The sequence below is a fragment of the Macaca nemestrina genome, chromosome 4, assembly GCF_043159975.1.
Source record: "Macaca nemestrina isolate mMacNem1 chromosome 4, mMacNem.hap1, whole genome shotgun sequence".
NCBI lineage: Eukaryota > Metazoa > Chordata > Mammalia > Primates > Cercopithecidae > Macaca > Macaca nemestrina.
Genome location: NC_092128.1, coordinates 180170479 through 180192417, shown reverse-complemented (window position 1 = coordinate 180192417; position 21939 = coordinate 180170479). Strand labels below are relative to the sequence as shown.

At 40.5% G+C, this 21939-nt stretch overlaps 2 protein-coding genes across 6 annotated transcripts in view; one reads left to right on the top strand and one right to left on the bottom strand.

The window, feature by feature from the left end:
• Nucleotides 1-9777, top strand: part of VPS26C (VPS26 endosomal protein sorting factor C) — an 82778-nt gene extending 73001 nt beyond the window's left edge. Inside the window, exons 9-11 of one of the 5 annotated variants that reach the window (XM_071095706.1) lie at nt 956-1026; nt 1945-2027; nt 9710-9777. The gene's annotated coding sequence lies outside the window, so the exon portion shown is untranslated. Of the gene's footprint in view, nt 1-955; nt 1169-1944; nt 2028-9709 lie in introns of all 5 variants that reach the window. The other 4 variants (XM_071095705.1, XM_071095704.1, XM_071095707.1 and 1 more) reach the window with 4 other exon arrangements.
• The window catches only part of LOC105472652 (tetratricopeptide repeat domain 3), a 105110-nt gene that overhangs the window by 9078 nt on the left and 74093 nt on the right, over nt 1-21939 (bottom strand). The window contains exons 35-40 of the mRNA XM_011726087.3: nt 12292-12431; nt 9400-9468; nt 8037-8133; nt 6589-6689; nt 3851-3941; nt 3067-3168 (exon numbers count right to left, since the gene is read on the bottom strand). Of these exons, the coding sequence (XP_011724389.2) occupies nt 3067-3168; nt 3851-3941; nt 6589-6689; nt 8037-8133; nt 9400-9468; nt 12292-12431 (600 nt within the window). The remainder of the gene's footprint in view (nt 1-3066; nt 3169-3850; nt 3942-6588; nt 6690-8036; nt 8134-9399; nt 9469-12291; nt 12432-21939) is intronic.

The window sequence follows — 21939 nt, the reverse complement described above, 5'->3', positions numbered from 1 at the left end:
GAGCAGCATGGCGCCTGTAAATGTACCCCTAATCACCTCTCACATCTGTTCTCTTCCCTCCACCCCCACTGCCACGCCCCATCCAGGACAGGATGATGGCAATAAGCTGATAATCGAACAACTGGAAATCACTCAAGCCCCTCCCCAACACTCCCCCACATTAGTGGCAAGCTCATCTTCAAAAAGCACAGTAGCTCCCTGTAATCCTCAGGGATACATTCTGAGACCCCCAGTGAATGCTTGAGGTCGCAAAGAGTACTGAACCCTATGTATACTATGCACGCATTTCTTTTTCCTTCTTCACAATTTCATGGGTAGATTTGTTCTGACCGTAGATCTTAGCAACCTTAGGATACGATCTTTTTCCTTATTAGTTTGAGAACTTTCAGCTTTTCACTTAAAGGAAGCACTATATTGCTTCTCTATGGCATATCTGAATGACCAGCATCATTACTCCCATGCTTTGGGGCCATTATGAAGTAAAATAGGGGTGACTTGGACACAGGCACTGGGGTAACGCGAGAAGTTCATCTGGTCACCAAATCAGCTTCTAAGTCGCTCACGGGCAGGGAGTAGCAACAGCATGAAAACACTGGACAAAGGGAGGAGGCACGTCCCTGGTGTCACCATGTGAGAATCCAGATTTCATCATGCTACTCAAAACAGTGCGCAATTTAAAACTTACAAAGTACGTATTTCTGGAATTTTCCATTGAGTATTTTCTAACTGCGGTTGACTGCAGATAACTGAACCCACGGAAAGCAAAGCCATGAAGGAGGGACTCCTGTTCTGCTGCTGTTCCCCCATTTGAGACCTATCCTGTCTGGTCTAATGAAGCTAGAAGTGTCCAAACTGCTGAAACACAGCTTATAGAAGAAGGCTCCCTTGGCTCTGCCCCTGCATCATACTGGGCTTCTATTACAGCATGAAAGGAGTGTATTCTCTCTCTCTCTAGGCTCCAGGTGCACTGCGTGTTCCATCTGGAACTCTGACCGTCCAAACACACCCCTCCCACTCCTTTGTCTGGTAAGTTCCTATTGCAGATCTCTGTCTCTGAGAGACTTCCAACTGGGAATCTTCCACTGAGGCCACACCTCTAGATTAGGTTAGTGGCCCCTAATTCACGCTGCTCCAGCATTCTGCCATGGGAAACCTCACTCTGCTGCAGGTAATGATGGGTTTAAAGTCTGTCTTTCCCCAAGTCCATGTGCACTTTGAGGGCACAGCCCACAATCTTTATCACCACTAATTACCCAATGAATGAATGAGGGAGAAATGAGATACACAAATAATTTTTAGGCACATTTATTACTAAAGCTCCTGGCACAATAAGAGTTCCCAGAATTTAGGATATGAAAATTCTTTTGAGTATTTATAAAATAACATAAGCTAGGATTACAAACTAATAGTAAAACATCCTATTGAGAGCCAACGTTTTCTCTATATATATCAGTTGTTATACAAACTTAGAAAAACGATAAATGATAAGTGCCCTTTAGTGTAAACCTTTTTTTTTTTTTTTTTTTTTTTTTTGAGACGGAGTCTCGCTCTGTCACCTGGGCTGGAGTGCAGTGGCCAGATCTCAGCTCACTACAAGCTCCGCCTCCCGGGTTTACGCCATTCTCCTGCCTCAGCCTCCCAAATAGCTGGGACTACAGGCGCCCGCCAACTCACCCGGCTAGTTTTTTGTATTTTTTAGTAGAGACGGGGTTTCACTGTGTTAGCCAGGATGGTCTCGATCTCCTGACCTCGTGATCCACCCGTCTCGGCCTCCCAAAGTGCTGGGATTACAGGCTTGAGCCACCACGCCCGGCCGCCCTTTAGTGTAATTCTAACTAAAATTGCACATTCAATGGAGAGAAAAAAACTGGATCTCAACAGAATATTTTACTCAGTTCAGGGTGGTCACACTTTTTCCACACTTAATTTTTTTTTTTTTTTCAGATGAATTCACAGTAAGTTTGGATGTACTGTGCAAGGTACTGGCGGGAAAGAGACATTCAAGGCCAGGCTGAGATCTAATGCATGTGAGAGAAGGGCCACAGTGGGAGGCCAAAAGAGGGCAGCCTCTGATGGGGTTTCAGGGGAAGGCAGGATGCAGAGCGGGGACGGTGTTCCAGGCTGGGAACAGCCCAGGCAAAGATCTGGCAATAGTGAGAGGGTGCAAGTCAGTACTGGGAGAGTCTCCTCTGTCTTTAGGAACTAGAAGATTTCACTGTCCTGTCACAACATTCTGGAACTTGTATCTTTCAACTCTCACATATAGTCCTCCTTTAATTTTGTTTTTCTTTTTTACCTAAGTTTTCTCACAAGATCTAACTTTAAATTCCTATGGTCTGATCTCCTCTGGGCCTAATTCATTTCAATTTAGTATTTACTAAGCATCTATCTGTGTCTAAATCTAAGAAATGTGGGTTTAGCCATATTGTAAAGTCCACAAAATGCAATTAATGCTTTTCTTTTCTGTGCTGTGCATATTAAAATAAAAAGACAAGATTATTCACTGTTATTCACAAGATTTGGCAAATACCTCAAACAAGTAGTAAAATATGATGTGCCAGACCAAAAAAGTCCTGTATGTCTCAGGCATAGCAACTTTTATTCTGTATTTGAGGAGGAAACCTCTTAATTTTTAGATTTTGGTCTTATGTCCCAAATATCTAGGAATAAGATATTCCTGAGGTGGTGATAGGGTCCCGCTTGAATCACAGGCACCTGCTACTCGTGGATTATTCATTCAAAGTCAAGAATACATATATAACACACACACACAGAAAAGATAGAAGACAGGCCAAGGTACAGAAGAGTGATAGAAATGCAGCAATGGTGTATTCACCTCAGTCTATTCCTCATACAGATGCAGAAAGACTGATCTATTTTATATAAGAATGTTATAAAACTTAAAAGGTTCATCAGTAGCACCAATAATGAAACATTAAGGCAATTATTAACCAATCTCATCCTCACTCCCAGGGAACAACAACAAATAACTACTTTGGCTAGTTAACAAATGAATTATGGTTGTTTTTTTTTTTTTTTTTTTTTTAAAAGATGTGCTAGACTTACCGTGTTACAGGCAGGAAATGAAAGCTCGGAAATCTGCACTTTAGAAAGTTCACTGAGACGAGAACCATTTTTAATTGCCTTAATTTGTTCTTCAAACTGAGACTGTGAGTAGAAAGTAAAGTGTGGGAAAACCACAATTGTCAATTAATACTTTGTTTCTTCCTATACGTTATAAATGAAACATAACTGTCTTGTAAGGAAATTCAAAATAAGACCTCATTAATCCAAATGCTCCAAAGCCTTTTCAAACATAACTCCTCTAATCTTACCAATCAAGGCAGAGGTCAAGATGGTTAATTAAGACAATACAATTACTTTCGGCTGGGCATGGTGGCTCACGCCTGTAATCCCAGCACTTTGGGAGGCCGAGGCCGGCAGATCACCTGAGGTCAGGAGTTGGAGACCAGCCTGACCAACATGGAGAAACCCTGTCTCTACTAAAAAGCAAAATTAGCCAGGCATGGTGGCGCATGCCTGTAATCCCAGCTACTTCAGGGGCTGAGGCAGGAGAATCACTTGAACCTGGGAAGTGGAGGTTGCAGTGAGCCAAGATCACACCATGGCACTCCAGCCTGGGCAACAAGAGTGAAACTCCGTCTCAAAACAAATTATAAAAAATAACAAAACCATTGCTTCCATGAAAAGCTCATAATACTTTCAACAAAAAAATATTATTGACAATAATAGATAAAAAAGAACTAGTTTCAATATGACACTAGCCTCCTGAGAATTATAACTATCATAAAGATTTTGATGGTATTAAACGATGTTTTTTACAACTTACCTTTGCTTTCTCAATTTCTTTTGTAACATTAGAAAGAAACAGTTCCCATGAACATATATCAGACTCCATGTCAGGATATGCTGCAGGATCACTGAAAAAGTATAATATAAAACTGCTTTAGAAATCTAAAAAGTTAAAAGCACTTACGGTCAAATAAACATCTAAACATGAGAGAAAGATACATTTAACATGATCACATACACACAAAAAAACCCAACTATTTTTAAAGATTGCTTATCTTGTAAATTTGCCACTAGAGACACTTTAGAAAATTTTAATTATTAATATAACAAAAACTCTAAAATTGAAGGGCAGAGGGAAAGTAAGTCTCCTGAATTTTAAGTTCTTTTCCCAAATTTAAAAGTTTGACCACTCTTCATTTAACATCTTTACGTTTAATATTAAAGCCAGCGTCTGCATTTAAAGATTTTTTAAAAAGGTAGTCTGAAACATTCAAAAGATTCCAATCAAACCCTAATCATTACCTTACTATGAAAATAAAGGATGGGCCTAAGATAAATTTATCATCTTAGCACCTCATGAATCTGGTCTATTGAAAGTGACAGATAAATTGACTACCCCTAATTGAGAAGATCAAAAACACTACCAATCTGTGGGTACGGTAAGACCTCATTATACATCTTGAAGAAAAACCAGAGCATTCTTTTTGAGACGGAGTCATGCACTGTTGCCCAGGCTGGAGTACAGTGGCTCCACCTCCTGCATTCACGCCATTCTCCTGTCTCAGCCTCCCGAGTAGCAGGGACTACAGGCACAAGCCACCATGCCCAGTTAAATTTTTTGTACTTTTAGTACAGATGGGGTTTCACTGTGTTAGCCAGGATGGTCTTGATCTCCTGACCTCGTGATCCGCCCGCCTCGGCCTCCCAAAGTGCTGGGATTACAGGCATGAGCCACCACACCTGGCCTCTTTTTACCCCTTTTCTATGTTTCTATACTTTGGTGGAGGAGGCAGAGTTAGCATGGCATCCTGAAGAAAGAATCTTTGTATATTCTATGGTTTATTGGAAGAGTTGATACTATTAGATGAAATGAGTCTGAGATTATCTTTGTTTCCCAGATGAGCTGCAATGCAGCCTATGGCAGGTGCTTAGTACAGGTGGTTGACCACCACTTGGTCTCAACCTCAGCTGTACTAGTCCTGTATTCTAAATCAGCATATTAGTTTACTTTTAATCAGAAAAGTTTTCTAATGAAAAACATTAAATCTTGAAAATGGGGCCGGGCGTGGTGGTTCACACCTGTAATCCCAGCACTTTGGGAGGCCTAGGCAGGCGCATCACCAGGTCAGGAGTCAGAGACCAGCCTGGCCAACATGGTGAAACCCTGTCTCTACTAAAAATACAAAAATCAGCCTGGTGTGCAGTGGGCGCCTATAATCCCAGCTACTCAGGAGGCAGGAAAATCACTTGAACCCAGGAGGTAGAGGTTGCAGTGAGCCAAGATCATGCCACTGCACTCCAGCCTGCGTGACAGAGCAAGACTCCAACAAAAAAGAAAGAAAGAAAGAGGAAATAAGAAAATGAAGAAGAAGAACTATACACTAAAACTGTTTGTCCGTGATTCACACAATCTCTGGTTCAATGCTGAGGGTTTGAAATTTGAATCAAAAGGCAAGCACCAGGAAGGATCAAAATCCTGGGATTAGAAATGCAAAACCTGTGTATAGAACATGATAAAAGGACTCAATGAAAAGTAATCCCACATAGAGAAGTGCTAAGTATTAGAAGAAGATCCTCTAGAAATCCCAGGCAAGCCTTATCTTAAAAACAAACAAGGCCAGTCCAGCGCAGTGGCTCATGCCTGTAATCCCAGCATTTTGGGAGGCTGAGGTGGGCGGATCACGAGGTCAGGGGATCGAGACCCATCCTGGCTAACATGGTGAAACCCTGTCTCTACTAAAAATACAAAAAATTAGCCAGGAGTGGTGGCAGGCGCCTACTTGGGAGGCTGAGGCAGGAGAATGGCGTGAACCCGGGAGGCGGAGCTTGCAGTGAGCCAAGATCGCGCCACTGCACTCCAGCCTGGGTGACAGAGCGAGACTCCGTCTCAAACAAACAAACAAACAGAGGTAGAGATTATGTGGAGAGTTGAAAAAAATTTAACATGTGTGAATATACTTTGTAGTAACATTCTCACATGCTGTCATGTAGACTGTTAAGTAATAGTTATTAGGAAAGCAACTTGGCAAAAAATTTTAAAAGACTTGAAAATGTGATCTTCATTCCAAAATTTTACTGCATGGAGATGACTAATAATGTGCATAAAGATTTAACTATAAGGATGCTCACTGCAGGGTGGCTTATATTAACACAAATTCACAAACAACTTCACTGTCCCAGCACAGCAGTGTTTGATAAATCATGACATGTTTCTATGCTCGAATACTACCCAACCTTTCAAAATTAGGTTGGAGAAATGTAATTACCAATATGAAAATAAATTTCCTATATACTATTTAGTAAAAATAATTGACAAATTTTCATTTTTTCAAACACTTCATGTATTCCAAAATAGAAATGCTATATCGCCATTTAGAATTATGAGTGATTTTTATCATTTTTGTTTGTATGTCTTAACTTTTCTACAATTGAACATGTATCAATTATATAACTATTAAAAATAAAACAGTCCTAATACAAAATAATGTTTCTCTCAAATGGTCCTAGCTTTATCTTCTAAATGACGTGCTAAGAACACCCACGAAACTGCATTACCAGCTAATCAGCTCCAGCTTCTTCAGATAGGCTTCTGCTTGTGACTCCATGATCTGTAGCTTATACACTTCACTCTCCTTCCAGTTTTCAAGTACGGATACCTGCCAGTAGATTAGAGGACATACAAGTATTTTACAAATGACAGCCTGAACTATTTTAAAGGTTAAAACTTAAACATTCCAAGCCACTTTCCCATTTCTCCTTAAATGAAGCATGATGACAGAATAACCAGAACTTGATTATATCATAGGTGAATATGAATTAGACTTGAGATTTGAAAACAGAGTAACAAAATGACATTACAAATGCATACCTGCCACGATTCTTTTTGCAGATATGAATAACTGTACATGGTTTTCTGCTTAAGCTATATATAAGCACAGAGCCAGGTTAACTGCATGTGCACACCAGTGTGCATTACCTATGGTCCTGCAGCAGAATAACCCTTAATAAAGGCTGCATCCTCTGCAATAGAAAAGCCTCAGAGAAGCTGTTCTCAGCAAGGCCATCAAAGGCCTTTGGGGTATGCTTTTAAGATTTTAGGCTCTCTGTGGCTTCCCCACAAGCCAACTGGCCATTTTTGTGAGAATCACTGCAGGAAATGTAGAATGGTCTTGTGGTCCAAATGATCCATCAAATAGCCTTTTAATCCAGGTGTCAGTAAACTTGACAGGGCCCACCAGGCAAACCTGCTTACCAAATGGTGGTGTGAATTAAACAAGCTCAGGAGTACGGATGCAGGTGTAGGACCCACAGAGTATTCATACTTTGGCTCTTTTTCCTTCCCTCTCCTTAGAAGCAGGTGCATAGTCAATTCTTAATTGAAAAGCCTAATGTTTGCAGACTGTATAAACTAAGCCTTTTCTTATTTTACCAGAATAATCACAGACACATATGCCAATAAATATCATTTGTTTCTCAGCTAGAGAAACACAGAGAATCATGTTTCGGGCACTAAATAAAATACAGTCAGATGTCATTATTCTGATTTTCATCTCAGTAGTTTCTCAAACAGTGTACTGACATTGCTATATATTCTTCTAGGGGCGGGAGGAGTGTATTCCTAATACGTGGATTATTTTCAAGTTCCTTTCCAAGTATTGGCAAATATAGTTCATGGTACATCACTTGATTACATATGATGAAAGTATTCGAAGTGTATAATATAGGAAATGACTGAATTATAATGGTAAATAAGGACAGCAGGTTACAAAATTTGGTGTACACTATGAGTGCATTTAAGTAACAACACAAGCATACCGGTAAAACATTACAAGGCTATAGGCAAGGAAAAAGAGTGGTCGTTTTAGGGAGGATATACTATGGGTGACAGGATATCCTTTATGCACCACACTTTTCAGTAATGTCTGTTATGCCTCATATGTCATTAAAGAAACACAAAAACAAATGACAAATGCCATAGTGGTCACTAAGTGTCATGGACTCACCTCTGCAGCCACAGCTCTCTGATGACTCTCTTCATAATCCTCTTTTCCTTTCTTTATACACTCTTCTATTTTCATTTTCTCATTTGTAAGTGTGTTGCTACAAATATTGAAGGGAAAAAAATACCTTCTTGAACAAAATTTCACAGTGAGATGACAAAGGCTTCAGGCTGGATGAACTTTGAAACTGCACCACCATAGCCTCAGCTACATCTTCTAGAGCAGTTTCTCATCTCATATTTTACTACACAACACACAGACTCAAATGTGCTCTGTGCTTTACAAGTGATCAAAGGCAGATATGAAATGGAAGTGCACGTTAGGTGGGCAAGCTAAGAATCAGGTGAGGGCACTCTTCCAGTTCACCATTTTATGAGGGTAGGTGGAGTACAATCTGGTGACATTAATAAACTATACAGGCCGGGCACAGTGGCTTAGGCCTGTAATTCCAGAACTTTGGGAGGCCGAGGCAGGTGGATCGCTTGGGCCCAGGAGTTCAAGACCAGCCTGGGCAGCATGGCAAAACCCTGTATCTACAAAAAATACAATGGTGGTGCGTGCCTGTAGTCCCAGCTACTCGGGAGGCTGAGGTGAGAGAACTGCTTGAGCTGGGAGATGGAGTCTGCAGTGAGCCATGACCATGCTACTGCACTCCAGCCTGGGTGACAGAGCAAGAACCCATCTCAAAAAATAAATAAATACATTTTAAAAATAAGCTTTATAAAACATTCCCTATCCTTTGAGCCAGAAATTGTTTTGACACATATTACAAGGACAGAACCCAAAGGGAAAAAGAAATCTGTACAAAATTATTCAAAAAAGGATAGAAATGTGTATATGAAACAATACTCAGTGAGAAAAGCAGAATACAACTGCTTATCATTGAACATACAGTTACCAGTATGTGAAAACATATTATTTCCATTAGCAAGCAAGGGTTAAAAGGAAACTTTGCATAGAGTCATAATAAAAATTTAATGAACCTATAATTATAGAGCAGTAAGAGCAACAAACTACCAGCCTACAGTGGAGACGAATATTCCAAGTAACACAAAAGAAAAGTTTTTAAAACATGTTTTTAGTTTCAAGTTAATCCAAAAAAAGTTATTGACAGCAATAAATTCAGTATTTCTATATTGACAATGAGAAATAAATGCAGAAATCTTGTAAAATAAAAATATTTAAATATTCAAAGAATATTTATAAATTAATTTTTAAAATGCAATAGAAATAGACATAAAGAAAATAGAAACATAATTATTTAAAAGAAATAAACAAGCAACAATATATTTCAAAGTCTACTGTGCTTGTACCCCGGCATTATACGTATTAAAATATATTAAAAATAAATTTAAGCTTAATTTGCCTGATTTCAAGGGACTGATCCAGATGTAATTCATGTTCCTTTTCCTTTCCATCATTTTTCTGGGTATACCTATAAAAGCATAATCACCAAATTTTAATTAATGTTGAAAAAAATTTTTTAACAGGACTCCCACACAGTAAATTCTACCCCTATCCTTACAAACATTTCTTGATTTTGTAATATATATATTTTTACATCTTGTTTCCTTTTTAGTATCTTCTAAATAGGAAAATAATTTGAGGTTATTTCCCTTTTGGGAAATTTTCCTTCCAGATCACCTTTTTCTTCACTCTAAGTCATATGCTTACAGGTAAATCACCCTATCTCAGTCTAAGATGTGCAGCTCAAGATGGTTTCAACAGGAGACAGAGAACACAGGTATTGTGGCATCATCATCAGTGTAACCAGTGATTCTTATTGAAAATGAGAAGATGTGGATTCTCATTCAAAATGAAAACAGACTTCTACTCTTTAAAACAGAACTTAAAAGTCAAAACAAGCATTCATACACACATGCGGGTGCACACACACAAACACACACACTGATAATCCTTCAAAACAAGTGTGTGAATCCCCGATTCTTGAGCCATGCCCTGCACAAGGTGGGTTCTACCTCTTCTTTCATGCTACCGTGAGATACCTTTGCAGTCATCTCTGTTTACTAAAGCCTCTTGTTTCTAATACAAGCCAGTTTAACTATTATTTTACTTCTTTTGTAAAACACTTCCTCCCTCCTCTAAATAGACAAATACTGGGTAACACTCTCCTGGAAGCCCTGCCTTCTTTCATAGCCGCCTGTGGTTTGTGTCACTTTACCAATCACGAGCTCTACATTCTAGTCATTTCTTAATGAATACTAAGTGTGATCAAGAGCACAGAAACATCCAAGAAATCATTTTTCACGTCCTTTGTGCATCTCTGAGAAAGAGATCCAAAAAGTTTAAAGATGTTACTTAAAAATCTAAATAGAAAAATTGAGCTTTAAAGCATTTACATGGAAAATGTAAAAAGCAGGCCAGGTGCAGTGGCTCATGCCTGTAATCCCAGCACTTTGGGAGGCCAAGACAGGTGGATCATCTGAGGTCAGGAGTTCAAGACCAGCCTGGTCAACATGGTGAAACCCCGTCTCTACTTAAAAACCAAAAAAAAAAAAAAAAAGAAAAGAAAAATTAGTCAGGCATGGTGGTGGGCACCTGTAATCCCAGCTACTCGGGAGGCTGAGGCAGGAGAATTGCTTGAACACGGGAGGCAGAGGTTGCAGTGAGCTGAGACTGCACCACTGCACTCCAGGCTGGGTGACAAAAGCAAAAGTCTGTCTCAAAAAAAAAAAAGCAAAAAACTTAGAGAGAAGCCTATGGTTTATCTTTAAATTGTGACAGGAAAGGTAAAGAAATCTATTAATAAAATGGAAAAAAGTCAACAATAAAAAGTTTATTCTTCAGCAGAAATTACCTTTTATGCAAGTACAGAAAAAAAAAAATTTCTTATCATTAACAGCCCCTAGTTACCTTGTCTAGTTTGATAGTATGTCTGAATTGAACATAAAAAGTATGTTAAATATAAGTATTTCCACATTTTTTAGTAACAAAATGACCAAGACTGGTCAGGCTCAAATATTAGAGATAAAAACCTTTACAGACATTATCGTTTCCATAAGTGTGTTCTACTAGTGAAGCTACTTTGATCATCAACATGACATGACACAGGGAGTGACAATTCTGAGGCAGTGCTTTACTCTTCCTCATTGTTTGAGGACTGCCTAAAAACTGCCTAAATGCAATGCCAGCAAGACTTGTAATGAAAGTCATCTGATCATATGGCACGCGGCATGGAAAAATACAAAAGCCTTTGAAAGGTGAGTGTGTAGCGTGGCCCCCCAACGAACCCGGCCTCCCATTATTCATGCCCTTGAATCTTGACCAAGCCTATGACTTGTTTTAAGCAATAAAAGGTAGCAGAGATGATGCTGTGACAGTTCTGGGCCTGAACTTTCAGGAGGCCTAGTGGCTTCCACTTCTGCACCATTTGAAGTCCTCAGCCACCACGTAAGAAGTCTGGCTATCATAATAGAGATCACATGGAAAGACCACATAAATCAAAATCACAGAGCGGCTACACAGAGAGAAAGTGAGACCAAGCCACCCCAGCATCCCAGCTGAGGCCAGCCCCAGTCATCACCCAGCTAAATTCAGCCACACGAGGACTCCTGGCAAGACCAGCAGAAGAATGGCCCAGCTGAACTCAGCCCAGATTGCAGGACCATGAGCAAATACAATGGCTGCTAACCAAGACACTGACTTTTGGGTGTTTTCTTACACAGTGGTAGAAAACAAGCTGAAGAATTTGACCTATCACTGTTTAGAGCAGAGGGAGGTTAGGAACGGATCATAGAGAATCTTAAAACACACTTTTCGTCCACCTGACAATCATTCCTAGGATCTGTGCATGTTATCAAATTTTTCACACTACAAGACAAATTTTAATAATTTATAGATTCAGGATAAAAGTAATTATAAATAAAATAATCATCACAGAATCTTACTTTTGAAAGGAATTTTAGATTTTAGACCAGCCCCCATGTTTTGCTGATAAGAAAAAAGAGGGCCAGAGAAAGGGATGGTGTTCAAACCGGAAGGAAGTCAGTTCCTTGGGGATTCTCAGTTCCATGCTACTCTCACTTTCATATAATTTATCTGAAAAAATGTTAAGTTTAGAAAAAAACTTAGGTGAGATAATTACTCAATGAATGCTTTTTAAAATGAGACAAACACTGAAAACAGTAGCTATTCATTTTTACTTGATATAGTTTAAAATTAAATATCAAAATGTGAAAATAACCAAAAGTCACAATTTTTTTAAAATTAAAATTACTGCCTTTCAATCATTACTTACATTTCACTGGCATTTGAAACTTTTTTAATTTTCTTCTTCAGTGATTTTAGTCTTTCTTGGATTTCTTTTTTTTCCTGCTGCCATTTTTTAATTTCTCTTTCCAAATCTTGAAGGAACCAATCTAATTCCGTCTTTGAGATCTAAAAACATTTAGAAAGTACTTAAATAAATGGCAAAATATACTTTTTAACAAAAGAGACTGAAAGGCTAGAATTGTGACGGCATCATAGCTTAAACAATGACTCAAGTTCAGTGGAACAGACACTCCCAAGCTGGTGCCCTGTGGCAGGCTATGCCCCCCAGCCAAGCCTGGGACATCAAGTCACACCAGACAGCCACATCCTACCCACTACGTGCACCTGATTACAGTAAGGCACCCTGAAGAACCACTCTGAGGTGCCCAGAAGTATTCACACTTCACTCTCCAGCCTAAATGATTCTATAATCTACAAGGAGTCTGTACACGTTTTAGTTGGCAAGGCCAATAGTTTTTGTTTGCTTTTATAAATATAAATGTAATCCTCTTGCTGGTCATTAAAGGCATTAGGGTTGAGATACCTGCCAGAATTTCAGGCAGTGTGACAAAGAGAAATGGAAACCTCTTTGGAGTCAATGCTAGTTACCGTTCCCTTGGAGGGTTTGGTACAGCACCACTTGACACCCAACCCTCTTTGTCAACTTCTTATGTAGTTGCTGGTTTTGAAACTTCTGAATCTAAACATTCTCTAAAGGTTTGATGTTTGTTTTGAAGTATCATCTATTCAATGGTAGCAAGGGGTTTGGGTGGGGCACATGCTTATAAATACCAGTCATTTATAAGTAAAACATTCCCTATGTTAGTATTTCTAATAATTAATTTAAACGTGAATCAAAGCAATACCTAAAGGAAACAAATATTTTCTAGTTTAAAATCTCACTATTATCAATGACGGCTTAATGAAATCTTAACTTCACATTTGCTTTAGGGAAACTTTTAATTTTTTACTTCCTATCAGATTCCCTACAGCCTGAACTTCCTGCTTAGGCTTAGAGCACGCGTAGGTCACTGAGGAATACAGTTCAGCTATAGAAACTCTAGTTCTTCTCTGTCAAAAAGGACACTAAAGTCAACCTACATGGATTCCATAGGAAATCATGGCCTTCAGGCCAAAAGCTCTATCAATTTAAGAGGCCACTACTCCTTCTTCAGCCTTAGACACCAAGGTTTTCAATGTTTTTTAAAGGCAGATTTGCTAACCAGTCAAGGTCCTTTAAGATTTCTGAATCCTACAGCAGGGATAAGGTTGATTTTGGCACAGGACAACTGTTCTTAGGTGGCAAAAACTGAACAACAGCTCAGTAACATTCCCTTTAACATGGGAACCAGTCCTTCCCACATCTTCTTAGCTGCAACCTTGTTGATCCTGAATTTCTTGAGTCATTGCTGTGACTGAGGTGACCACCATGCCTATTCTACTTAAGAATCCTGTGTTCCACCTGGTTCGGTTCTACCAGGACCAATGTGAATTTGCATGCCTTGCTGCTGGCAGCCAAGCCAATCTTGTTTCTCACCTATCCTCTGCTCCTATTCTGAGCCAATGATCTCACCTGGGATCCATCCTTTTGGCTGGGAGATTATGTGCAACCACAAGGTTATGCTGAGGCGTAAGAACCTAGTTGGCAACAAGTACCTAAGGGAGTTCAAGTATCAAGAAGCACAAAGTATTATAAACACACGCGCACATACACACGAATATAGCTCAGGCAGCGAAAATACTACATGAGTTCATCTTCTGTTTGTACTAACCACTGCTGAATGCCATAGCTGCCTCACAATGCTAAACAGGTTAGCTATCACGAGCTTGTTTCTGACTGCATGGAAGACAGAATGATCTCCTGAACCTTTTTCTTTCAAACTTAGCATAAAACAAACAAATAGGCTATATACAACTGTATCTGCTATATTACAGTTTATTGACATAACTATAAACACTTTCTTTTTCTCAATTAGAAAAAAACTTTATCTTTTTTATTAAACCTCAGTTGTACAAGAGAGGCTCTGGAAGTGATGGCGGACAGAAGGGCCTCACGAAGAGGATGCTGCAGAAACGCCCCACAAGACCAGCACAGAGCCTGGCACTTAAAAGAACATTCAAGAAATATTTGTCACATGAAAGAATGGATAATATCCCCAAGTCCATACTAGCAGTAAATAAAGCAGCAAACTTCACAGAATGTGAGCCTGATGTCCTCTGATGTAGGCTGATAGAGAACATGGAAACACAACTCATTAAATGCAGCTTTTTAGGGGCCAAGCACACATTGTTTGATAAACATTTGCAAAGCTCCTAGTTTGTATACTGAGCTAGGTGCTATCACCCAAAGATAACTTTAAAAACCACCCTTCTGGCCGGGCGCGGTGGCTCAAGCCTGTAATCCCAGCACTTTGGGAGGCCGAGACGGGTGGATCACGGGGTCAGGAGATCGAGACCATCCTGGCTAACCCAGTGAAACCCCATCTCTACTAAAAAAATACAAGAAAACTAGCCGGGCGAGGTGGCGGGCGCCTGTAGTCCCAGCTACTTGGGAGGCTGAGGCAGGAGAATGGCGTGAACCCGGGAGGCGGAGCTTGCAGTGAGCTGAGATCCGGCCACTGCACTCCAGCCTGGGTGACAGAGAGAGACTCCGTCTCAAAAAAAAAAACAAAAAAAACAAAAAAAAACACCACCCTTCTGGGCATGGTAGCATGTGTTTGTAGTCTCAGCTACTCAGGAGTCTGAGGCAGGAGGATCCCTTGAGCCCAGGAGTTCCACCTTGGCAATCTAATGAGACCCCCATTCAAAAAACAAACAAAACAAAACAAAAAACAGTCCTTACTTTCAAGATCACAGTTTGGTAGAGAAAATATGCATAAAAAATAGTTACTATACTATACCATTCGAAAAATTTATTTGAAATGGATCACAAACCTAAATGGGTAAGAAGTGCCCTTGAAGTAGACAGGCGTTTCTTAGCTATGACACCAAAGGCACAAGCAATGAAAGAATATGAGAAATTGGACTTAGTGTACTCAAAGTAAAAACTTTTGTGCTGCAAATGATACCATTAGGAAAGTGAAAAGGCAACCCACAAAATGGAGACGGAAGATACATTTGCAAATATGGAAGATGGAAGTAAATATCTGTAAATCACATATTTGATGAGCAACTTGTATCCAGAATATAGAAAAACTCTTGTTTTTGTTTTTTTGAGACAGGGTCTTGCTCTGTTGCCCAAACTGCAGTGCAGGGGCAAGATCATGGCTCCCTGCAGCCTGGACTTCCTGGTCTCAAGTGATCCTCCCACCTCAGCCTCCTGAGTAGCTGGAACTACAGGCATGTATCACCATACCTACCTAATTATTTATTTAGTTTTTTAGTTTTTTGTAGCGAGTGAGGGTCTCATCACATCACCCTGACTTGTCTTGAACTCCTGGGCTCAAGCAATTCTCCTGCCTCAGCCTCCCAAAGTGCTGGGATTATAGACGTGAGCCACCATGCCCAGCCCTGTTTTGTTTCTTTTTTTTTTTCCTTTCAAGACAGGGTCTCACTCTGTCGTTGCCCAGGCTGGAGTGCAATGGCATGATCCTGGCTCACTGTAGCCTCAAAACCCGTGGGCTCAAGTGACCCTCTCAGCTCAGCCTCCCAAGTAGCTGGGACCACAGATGCACACCACCATGCCTGGTTAATTTTTAAACTTTTTGTAGAGAAGGGATCTTGCCATGTTGCCCAGGCTGGTCAAACTCCTGGGTTCAAGTGATCTTCCTGCCTTGGTCTCTCAAAGTGCTGGTTTTATATGTGTGAGCCACTGCACCTGGCCCAAAAACTCTTAAAAGTCAACAATAGAAAGACAAACTCAATTCAAAAATGAATAAAGGATCTGAGTAGACATTCCTCCAAAGAAGATATACAAATGGATAATAAGCATATGAAAAGATGCTCAATATCATTAGCCTTTTGGGAAATAAAAATCAAAACCACAATGAGATACCACTCCATACCCACTAGGAGGCCTAAATAAAAAGACAAATGATGATAACTGTCAGTAAGAATGGAGAAACTGGAATCCTCATATACTGCTGGCAGGATGGTTTTGGAACAGGTTCGCAGTTCCTCATATGCTTAAATATGGAATTGCCATATGATCAGCAATTGCACTCCTACACATATATCCAAAAGAAATGAAAACATATGTCCACAGAAAAACCTGTCCATGAATGTTCACAGCAGCATTATACAGAATAGTGAAAAAGTGGAAAAGAACGCAAATGTCAACTAGTGAATGAATAAAATGTGATATAGTCATACAATAGAATATTATTCCACAGTACAAAGGAATGACATACTGATACATATTAACATAGATGGATGTACATGGATGAACCTTGAAAACACTGTGAGTGAAAGAAGACACTTATAAAAGACTACATGTAACATGATCCATTTATACAAAATGCCCAGAATAGACAAATCCAGAGAGTAAATCAGTGGTTGCCAAGGGCTGGGATGCGGGAGAGAATGGGGAGTGACAGCTAGTGGGTATAAGATTTCTTTTTAGGTTGATGAAAATGGTTGAAACTTAGATTGTGCTACATAGAGCCCTGGGCATATACCAAAAACATTAAACTGTCTATTTTAATGGGTAAATGTTACGCTCTGGTTAATTATATCTCAATAAAGATGTTATAAAATGATAATTACTGTATCACATAGTCATTATTACCACCACTGCATTAACAAAGGCCTGTAGGTAAGCGTGAGGTTGCCATCAACAACTGTTTCCTCAAGAAAATGATGCCCAAAGGAGAAGCAGGAGGGAGTCAGGCTCAGGGAGAAGGAAAACCACTCCAGGCAGAAGGGATGGTACTGGGAAAAGGTTTGGAAGTGAAAAATTGAATGACCAACATTATCCATTAAATTAGAGAACGATGCAGAGAGCTGGCAAGGGAGAAGGCGGAAGAGGAAGCAGGCACACAGAAGGCTCTTGGTAATTACTGAGTATTAGTAAATTACTGGTGCTGACCTACTGTAGTGGAGGGATGGCATTCATAGCTCCATCCTTCACACTCTGCAGCCACTCCATTTGTCATGTGACTTGCAGTTCCCTTCACTAATGAGGCAAAGTCTATTTTTCCCAGCCCTGACTCTGGCTGGCTATGTGACTGCTTTTGCTGGTGGGGTCTAAGCAGACCTGAAGTCAGCAGAGGCTTGAAAGGTGCCGTGTGGCCATCCTTGCTTGCCGTTGCACCTTCCTACTGCCTTCAGAATAGGATTTTCAGGGTGGAAGATGCAAGACATGTGGAGCAGAGCTAGTTGTCCCAGTCATTCCAGCTGAGGTCATTCTAGATCAATCTACAGCCAGCTGACCCCAGATATGTAGGCAAGAACAGTAAAGATGCTGCAGAGCTCTTGCTGGCCCAAAGGTGAACTGATCCAGCCAAGCCCAAGCAGGACCAGCTGATCGAGACTCCTATGCTAAGCGATTACAGTCACGTGTCACTGGGGTTTTGTGGCTGGGAGTTACTCAGCATTATTATGACAGTGATTAACTGATATGCCTACACTGCTGTAAAGTGGTGAGAAACACTCCTAACAGTTGAATGGGGCTGTGGAGCTGACCTTCTCTTAAGGGAGAACAAATGCATGGGCTCTGAAGCCTGACATGACCTGTTCTGCCACTTCGCACTGGTGAGGCTCGGGGAAAGCTGCATCAGCTGCTCCCACCTCCATTTCCTCACGAGTAACATGCAGATTTATGTACCACAGTATAACACTACTGTATAAGGACTGTTTTGAGATTAAATACATGTAAAAACAATTGAGTATGGCACATAGTAGGAGCTTCATAAATGTTAGATTTTAAAAAGGCTGAACTTGACAAGGACCCATGACTGAAGAGGAGAATCCCACCTCTGCACCGGTGTGGGCTAGGGAAGTTTTGACAGGCAGGGCCAAGATTCTGTTCTAATACAGACAAAGGTCCAAAAATCTACCCTGTAAATTATTCTGGGCCAAATGATTTGACAGTGTTTTTAAGAAGTGATGTTGACTCAATGTCCATTTTAGCATCTTATTAAAGCACCTTAAGACCATATGTCCTGGGCAGATAGGGAGTGACTGATTAATAAATATGGGGTTTCTTTTTGGGGGTGATAAAAGTTTTCCGGAATTAGATAGTGGTAACGGTTACACAATAATGTGAATATTCAAAAAACCACTATATTGTACACTTTGTAATGGTTAAAACAGCAAATTTTATGTTATGTGAACTTTATTCTCAAACAAAAATGAACCTATGTCCTTCAGCAATACTGCAACCAGTTATAACCTGCCAGTCATAGGTTAAGGTACAATAAAAACAACAAGGGATTCTGGCTTTAAAAAAGCTACTTTTGGCCAGGCACGGTGGCTCATGCCTGTAACCCCAGCACTTTGGGAGGCCGAGGTGGGAGGATCCCAGGAGGTCAGAAGTTCGAGACTAGCCTGGCCAACATGGCGAAACCCCGTCTCTACTAAAAATACAAAAATTAGTCACGCTTGGTGGCGTGCGCCTATAATCCCAGCTACCCAGGAGTCTGAGGCAGGAGAATCGCTGGAACCCGGGAGGCAGAGGTTGCAGTGAGCTGAGATCGTACCACTGTACTCCAGCCTGGGGGACAGAGCAAGACTCCATCTAAAAACTAAAAAAAATTTTAAAAAGCCACTGGCAGAGAATAGATAACTGGCCTAACTACCTATAGAGGCCATTCCTAGCTCATGAATAATAATAGAACCCCATCAGCTATATATAATACCTCGCTCAGATTTTTACTGATGCTTAGAATACGCTAAGCATTCTTTTTTCTTTTTTTCTTTTTTTTTTTTTGAGATGGAGTCTAGCTGTTGTCGCCCAGACTGGAGTGCAGTGGTACGATCTTGGCTCACTGCAACCTCTGCCTCCCGGGTTCAAGTGATTCTCCCGCCTCAGCCTCCCAAGTAGCTACGATTACAGGCGCCCACCACCATGCCCAGCTAATTTTTGTACTTTTGGTAGAGATGGGGTTTCACCATGTTGGCCAGGCTGGTCTCGAACTCCTGATCTCAGGTGATATGCCCGCCTTGGCCTCCCAAAGTGCTGGGATTACAGGTGTAAGCCACTGTGCCCGGCCTGTATATGCTAAGCATTCTTTTTTTTTTTTTTTTGAGACAGAGTCTCGCTCTGTCGCCCAGGCTAGAGTACATGGTGTGATCTCAGCTCACTGCAAGCTCCACCTCCCCGGTTCACGCCATTCTCCTGCCTCAGCCTCGTGAGTAGCTGGGACTACAAGGCGCCCACCACCACACCTGGCTAAGTTCTTTTTTTTTTTTGTATTTTTAGTAGAGACAGGTTTCACCGTGTTAGCCAGGATGGTCTCGACCTCCTGACCTTGTGATCCACCTGCCTCGGCCTCCCAAAGTGCTAGGATTACAGGCGTGAGCCACTGCGCCCGGCCATATGCGAAGCATTCTTAAAGTGGTTTGTAAAAAAACAATTTTCTTAGCAGAGGCACAAGTAGAATTTTGGGTGGGACAGTTCCTCCTTGAGTACTGTACTTACTATCTCTGGCTATCCCCTGTCCCTTTTTCAACCACCCCAGGTGGGACCTCACAAAGCTGTGAAGTAGACAATACATTATTAGTGAGAAGACTGAGAGTCAAAGAGGCTGAAGAAATTGTCTAACATCACAAAGCTATTACGTGGAGGTGCTGCGGTGTGGTGTGGGCAGTGGGACTCTAATGCACTCAGATTTCTAGAGCTTCCCTGTTTTTCTGTTCTCTGTAAGGGGCTGGGTGTGCATTTGCTACATTCAAACATGGCATCAAGTAACTAGAGTAAAAGGAAAAGTTGGTTAGCTTATAACCTCAGCAATCTGCAGTCAAAGGCCAAAGGGAAATATCAGGAAAAGCCACTCGTTTCTTTCTATGTTTATAAGAAATTTCTCCATGAGCTATGAGCATAACTACCATTAATAAAGAAATGACTATGGCTAAATCTCATCTACTCTTATGTGGACACCAACCCAAGGAACTCAGATTAGCAACTTATCCTGGTAGGGAATAGGTATACATTTTACGTCGTAAGTCTAATAACTTATCAGGCCTATAATTTGGGGGGTTTATTGCCCTTTTAAGTCACTCTTGAGTAGGGCCACCCAACAGCAGACTCAAAGTCTTAACAAGTTAAAAAAAAGCCTGACAGCTGGAGCCCTCCCCATGGGTGCTTTATTTCCCAGACTCTTCTGGACTGACTATACAAAGAAAGAACCTTGATGAACTGTACACACAGAGCACACAGTCAGACCAGCAATTTATAAATCCGGGAAAGCCTCTGCCAGAAAGAAAGATACCTCACCAGCTGAATGCTACCTTTAAGACTATGTTTCCAATCTGCCTCATCACTCAAAACAGGCAGCTACAGGCATTCCCACATGCATTTATTAAAACTGAAGTTTCCTGAGGCAAAATAAGGTTTATAAAACTATTTTTTGTTAAACCCCCAAGTAGCTTATAGAAACTTGTGTTTCATGTGTCACTATGCTATGTAGGATTTTGCTTTTGTTCTTTTTTACTTCTCCCAGCCAGGAAACTGAGTAAAGTCTCAGGATCTATCTAATTCTTCTTGTCCTTAGAATCTCCCCAGTCTCATCTTGAATATAAACAGGTCCTGGGGAATGTTATGACAGTTACCTTTACAAACTGACCCTAGGCTTTCTACTAAAATCTTAGTAAATAGGTTTCCTAATTAAGGTCCCACTAAGCTAGTTTTCTTCTATTTAATATGTTACCCCAGCTATTGATCCAGACTTCTGGAACAAATTCCTCCTTTCTTAAATGAATTAATATTCTTTTGTTACCTTTCTAAACAGATGATGGTAGCTTTTAAAAACAAATGCACCATGATTTCCTCACATCTATGATTCCATTTTTTCACTAATTCAATCTGGCTTTGCCACTAATTGCTATCCTTCCACTAGCCACGTATCTGATGATCAGTCTTCACTAACAGAATTCAAGGTCAGCAGATCTCAACAAGATACTCTGGGTGACTTTACAGTTCTAGTATGTCTAAGGCTCCATGTGTTATTCTTATACTTCCTTAGGAGTAAGATGAAGATGATGATAACAGTAGCATCTGATACGTACTGAGTCCTTACGAACAAGGCAGTTTTAAGTACTTTATAAGTATTAATCTAACCATACATAATGTGAGTTATTATTACTCACATTTTCCAGGTAAAGAACTAAAAGCACAGAGAAGTTAAGTAAATTGCCCAAGATTAGAACTAGTATAGAACCATGCCTAGATCTGAACCCACCAGTCTGTCTCCAGGGTTCTCATCCTGAACCTCTATTGCTATGCTGCCTCTCAATATAAACAAGAATTTATCTCAGAGCTCAGTCACCATAAAATAGAGTTTTAGTTAACCAAGGAAACTGAACTATAGCTAAACGAAAACCCAGATTTATAGCCCCTTTCTCATAAGGCAGTTTGCAGAGGTTCTAAAGCACGGCAAGAAACAGCCACTTTAATATGTCGTGAAGAAATCTGAAGCAGGCAATTCTGAGAAAGAATCTTTTGTTTAGTCAACAAGGCAGAAGTTCAGCTGAAGCT